A 6,000-nucleotide genomic window follows, 5' to 3' on the forward strand; every position below is an offset into this window, starting at 1 on the left:
AAATTTTAGGGTTTTGATAGGGGGAAGTATCTTTGGTTTCAGAAGAGACTTTCCGAATGTATCAAATCACATCCATTAGGCCAAGTTCTGCCTTCAAATACATAACATAATCACAAATCAGCCACTTACTGCTAAACTTAGACTTTAATGGTGTGCATTTAAAATGATACCATGAATGTGGGGCACCTGGGTGGCTCAGTCAGTTAAGTGTTTGGCTTCAGCTCAGGTCATGATCTCATGGTTCGTGGGTTTGATCTCCATGTCTGGCTCTGTGCTGACACCTAGGTCTGTGTCTCCCTCTCTCTCTGACCCTTCCCTGTTCATGCTGTCTCTCTCTGTCTCTCAAAAATAATAAAATAAAAATTTAAAAAAACATAAAAAATGATACCATGAATAAATCACTCCATTTCTTTAAGGAGTTCAAAAATGTCACACTTTTTTTCCTAATGAGTAATATAACTCCAAAAATTATGCCTCCAATTTTAGGGTAGAGCTGTGATGTGAGCAATATCCTGAGATAAGTCATGCAAACAGTCATGCAATAGAAAAGGCCCAGAACCAGCAATCATCTGGTGCTGTTAGCAGAGGAAAGTTAGCTTTTGACTCAGTAGTAAGAAGTATATTAATTTCACTCATTGTGTTATCTTGGACTAATTAATAGACTAAGCAGAATAATGATAGCACTAGATAAACTCAAATGCCAGTTTTGGTTCTCATGTTCCCACCTCAAATGATTTTAGGAGTGTTACTTAGTGTTCTTTGCCTGAAATCTTAAGAAAATTAATTAAAATTTGCTTGAGCTTCTTAAAAAAAATAAGATATTTAAGATAAAGGATTGTTAATATAATTACTACCTAAAAGTGTTTTGATCAGGTCTGAACGACCTACAATTGGTTGGTAATAGTGTCCCTGGGTTTTATACTTGGGGCTTATTTAAATGTAAGTTTGATTTCTTCATACATGAAGGAGGAGCCTTAAGACAGACAAATTAGCCTTATACATGCTATTTCTATACAAAGTTAAAGTATTTCTGAAGTAGAAACTTTTCATTAGTTTCAAGGTCTTGAATTTTCTCCACAAAATTTCTTTTAGTGTAGTTTCCTTTAATCCTTCTCCTGGAGGAGCAATTACGAAAATAGATGCTGGTTGCAGCGAGTGAGGGGACTAGAGATGGCTGAATGATGAAAACCAAGTTGAAACGAATTAAGATGACTTTCCAAAGGCACACAGAAAGACACTGTTTCCTCAAGAATGACCAAATGTAAATGGGAGAATATTTATCTACTGAATGCACCCATATGCTTAGAAGCATTTATCACTCTTCTGTAGCTCCTTCATATTCTGCCCACATTCACTGTGGCCAGAAGAGAGGTACAGCAGTGAATGCATATCCTCAATAAATAATTATAGTGATGCACGCCAAGATTCACACTTGACAGTGGCGTTTCCATTTACAAATTCTCCTTACCATGGCTCTGCCAGGCAACCTTATCAACTCATTATAGGATAAGCTTTGGCATGCGGGTTGCCTTGGTCCAGAGCACCTTTCTTCCTTATTAAAATGGTTTTGTATGAGTTGGTGCTCTTGATCTGTGAGGTGGAAATCCCAATGAAACCATCTCTTACTCTCAGACAGTGAGCTCAGACTCACTGGTTGCTAAAAACTGTCCACTTTGGAAGGCTAAAACTCACACTGTGGTCAAATACTTGGCTTCCTCTCAACGAGCTCTTTGGCAGTATTCCAAAGATTCCTATAAGCACTTCCTTCCCCACAGCGGTGGAAGTGTCCTTCATACCCTGAAGTAGGAAGAGGCAGTGTGGATGGAAACCTCTATCATCCTGGAGGCTGGTACTTCACAATATAGCAATGATGTCAGAACTTTTACTCAATTATAATATAAACCTAGAGACTCTTATAAAAAAAACTTTGTTGCCTTAGATGGATTATTTTATTTTTATTTGAGAGAGAGAGAGAGTGAGAGCATAAGCAGGGGAGAGGGGCAGAGGGAGAGACAGAGAGAATCTTAAGCAGGTGCCAGGTTAAGTGTAGAGGTTGATGTAGGGTTCGATCCCATGATCCTGGGATCACAACCTGAGCTGAAATCAAGAGTCGGATGCTCAACTGACTGAGCCACCCAGGCACCTAGATGGATTATTTTAAAATAGCATAAAATCTGCTGTAAATATGATTGTGTTGACAAAGGTATACAGGATCCAAATTTCCAGAGATAATTAGCATGCAAATACAGTCAATATGGCTGCACACTCATGATTAATAGAAGTGGCCAAGAAAGGGGGTGCTTGGGTGGCTCAGTTGGTTAAGTGTCTGACTTTGGCTCAGGTCATGATCCTGCAGTTAGCGAGTTCAGGCCTGGCGTCAGGCTCTGTGCTGACAGCTCAGAGCCTGGAGCTGCTTCAGATTCCGTGTCTCCCTCTCTCTCTGCCCCTGTCTCACTCATGCGTTGCCTCTTTCTCTCAAAAATAAATAATAAAACATTAAAAAAAAATCAAAGAAAAAGAAGTGCCCAAGAAAGCAGCCCGTCATGTCAGTGTTGCCTAATTAGTTCACAGTCTGCTAGTCCTTTAGTGTGGTTGTCAATATAAGCACAGAGGGGCCACCGGCAGAAATTCCTTTTTATTTTGAAAGCTAGTATTTAATCTAAGAAATAGCTTCAAGGTGTGCTGCCAGAGTCTCCCCAGTTGAACACAAGTGTCTTCAATGTACAGAGCTTCGATTATAAGGCCACCTTTTCAGATACAATTGAACAAAAAGTCCGCTTTGAACCTTTTGAATTACACTGTCCTGAGACTGTAGCACAGGTGAACAAAGTAGAGGAGCTGCAATGTTAATGTGACTGTCAGTGGGCAGAATGAGTCCGCGTTTTCTGTTAATGGAGGCACAATGAGGGAAAATATCTTCCTGGGTAATTTTATGAAATGAGAACATATCCCAGTAGTAAAGGCGTAGCCAGAAGTAGAGTGTCTTCAAATGCAAATTTTCTGACATTCACAGCTACAAAAATAATTACCCTACCTCAGGGACTAACTTACTTAGTTAAAGGTTTCGTTTAGTATATCCAAGTGTAATGCAAAAGGCACATACTCTGATACACATTATTTCCATTTTAGGACTTGCCAAGGGTGGATTTTTTTCTCTTCTCTTTCTCCCACACATTGGAGTGTCACAAGCAATTAGATGAAATTATTTATGTGCAATGAAAAGGTAAAAGCGTAAAGCATTGCTGTGCAAAGCATATGCAACTGGGATCCCCATTAGGAATAGGAGAGGTGCCTCGGTATCTTGACGAAATAATTGTTCCTTGAGATTATTGAACTGTTTGATTGTGTAAACAATTTTACTTAGTAAATGTTTTGAAATCAAAGCTATTTTACTTTTGTGTATCAATGGAAAAACTATATTCAGAATTGCAAAGCTTAAAGGAAAACTTTTAAAGTATTGGCATGTCTTTGGGTCTTAATATTCTAGGTTTAGAGCAATATTGGGTAGCCGGTAAACACTGTGTGGAACTGAATTGGGGAAAATCACCTAAAGATTTTTGAGAAGAAACTTGATAAACATGAGTCAAATACTATAAAACTGTTTGTGCTGCTTTGACCCAATAGTTTTACTTTAGTCAATTTATGCTAAAAATCTTAAATACTAAGAGAGACTTATACATAAAGATGTTCATTGCAATGTTATTCATAATAACGATATAATTAGGAATAATTATTTCTCTTTTGTTGTGTATTATGTAACACAAATCATGACATATCAACGGAAAGGAACATTATGCAGCCAAAAATTGACAATTGTCAAAACTAGATAGCAATGTAGAACATTCATATAATGGAACAGAAGTATAGAAAGCCTGGTATAAGATTGTGCTATGATAGAACTGCAATCATGTAAAAATTAAATAAGTACAGAGAAAAAGATTGAGGGCATGTATGTCGGTACTAGCATAGGTTACATTTGGATGAAAGTTTTATGTGAAATTTTTTTCATATTTTTGATTTTTAAAAATAATCCATAATTTAAAAAATAAACTCTCAAATTTGAACACTCCGTGTATATGTTTAACAGCTAGTTATATTAAATTGAACTCTTCTCACTCCCCAAACTGTTTTCTATGTAAATACACTCGTGATCGTTAACTAGTCACCAACAGGAAACCAGTCTGACTGAAGTACATAAACTCTAATTAATGCAGACCTCAGTAATTGGAGATTAACAAAAGTTCACAGAGCTGAGATTCTTACAGAATAAAAAGTCCCAAGCAAGTAAAATATAAGGATTTTTTTTAATGCAGTTAACTGTACTTTGTTTCATAGAAACTGGCATATAACAAATTACAGATTTTGGTGAGCTAATTTAACTTTCTGTAAGTGGTTATGCTATTTGTAATGGTAATGGTTGACATATAATGTATTAGCATAGCAAAAATAGTTAAATTAGTTAGCACAGTTAAGCAACAATGACAAAGCCAAAGCTGATTTGCCTAGTCGTGTGTGAAATAGACAGTAAGTTTGTTTCAGCAAACTAAGCTCAAAATATACAGGAATCCCATCATTTTTGTTCTAATTAAAATGCTTTTATAAATGGAAATATTGATATATAATTGACAATTGGAAGGAAAGGTAAGTAAACTTTTGCTTCATCCATTATCATTTACAGGTTGAAAAATGTAAGAGGAATTTTTATATGATTTTTTATGAAATATTTTTCTCCTTCTAAATGCAATCACTAAAAAGTTACATATAAAATAACTGATGGAATCAGTTATTTTGTGACTTACAAATGCAACAACTTTTTGTTTTACTTTCTCCAGACGTGTTCAAACCAATACTTTGATCAAAATAGTAATTGTCTGAAGCTATGTCATCCTTATGGAAGAACCAGACATTATTGATTTCAAATGTCTTTAAAAGACTGAATGTGTTACAATGACCAGGTTTAGTCTTAAAAAAAAAGTGAAGCTGTCTTCAACAGGATCTTTGAAAATACGTTATTTTTCTTAAATATGTCTGTTTAATGGCATGGTTTAATTTTAAATTCGTTTGAAGATCTGCCATAAGAACCTTCACTGGCTCGTTCTTTTATGCACACAACTTCAAAACAGAGAGGGAGGCAAGCCATAGGAGACTTAAATACAGAGAAAAAACTGAGGGTCGCTGGAGGGGGGTGAGTGGAGGGATGGGCATGACCGAGGACCCTTACTGGGATGAGCACAGGGCGTCATATGTAAGACAGAAATCACTGGGTTCTACTCTTCAAACCAGGGCTACAATATATGTTAACTAACTTGAATTTAAATAATAAATACATGAATAAATAAATAAATAAAATAAAATTATCAGTGATCTTAAAAAGATTTTTAACATGTACTGCCTCATTCTTCTCTGTAAACAATTTCAAAAACAACCATGTTTCTGAGTTTATCATCACCATGAACTCTGAAGACAAAGCCCAGTTGCTATTTTTCAAGGAAAAGCAACTCAAAATTTAACTATGAGAAGGTAAGAAATGCATTTTTTGTCTAATCATAAGTAGCTTAAAATATTAGCATCAATTTTATATTTTATTTGTCAATTTTTAGAGATAAATGGAATGGTTTCATGGATCTACTAATGTTATTGGTATTAATAATATGAATTTGTATTCAATGATTTATAAAAGCAAAAAAAGGATGCCTTCATCTCTCCTATTTTGTTAACATAAATTGTACTTAAAATTATGAAATAAATGTTCTACCAAGCATAAGCCATTTCTGACAATCATTGAATCAATTAATCAATATTTATTTAGGACCTACCATATACTGGCCCTCTGAGACAATAATGGTGAGCATGTTGATTTTGAATGTTCACTCCTGCAAGTAGATTTTATAGATAAGCAATTTTAAAAATAAACACATATTCAAATAACTTACCTTTGGTTCCTTGAACTTGGAGAAAAATCCAAAACACAAAAATAGCCCTTCTAGTTTCCAAATACAT

General features: G+C 35.4%; 1 protein-coding gene across 1 annotated transcript in view; it reads right to left on the minus strand.

The window, feature by feature from the left end:
* Positions 1-6,000, minus strand: part of IMPG1 (interphotoreceptor matrix proteoglycan 1) — a 127,084-nt gene extending 121,084 nt beyond the window's left edge. Inside the window, 1 exon segment of the mRNA XM_029945371.1 lies at positions 5,934-6,000. Within this exon segment, the coding sequence (XP_029801231.1) occupies positions 5,934-6,000 (67 nt within the window).

The sequence above is a fragment of the Suricata suricatta genome, chromosome 7 (assembly GCF_006229205.1).
Source record: "Suricata suricatta isolate VVHF042 chromosome 7, meerkat_22Aug2017_6uvM2_HiC, whole genome shotgun sequence".
Classification (NCBI taxonomy): domain Eukaryota; kingdom Metazoa; phylum Chordata; class Mammalia; order Carnivora; family Herpestidae; genus Suricata; species Suricata suricatta.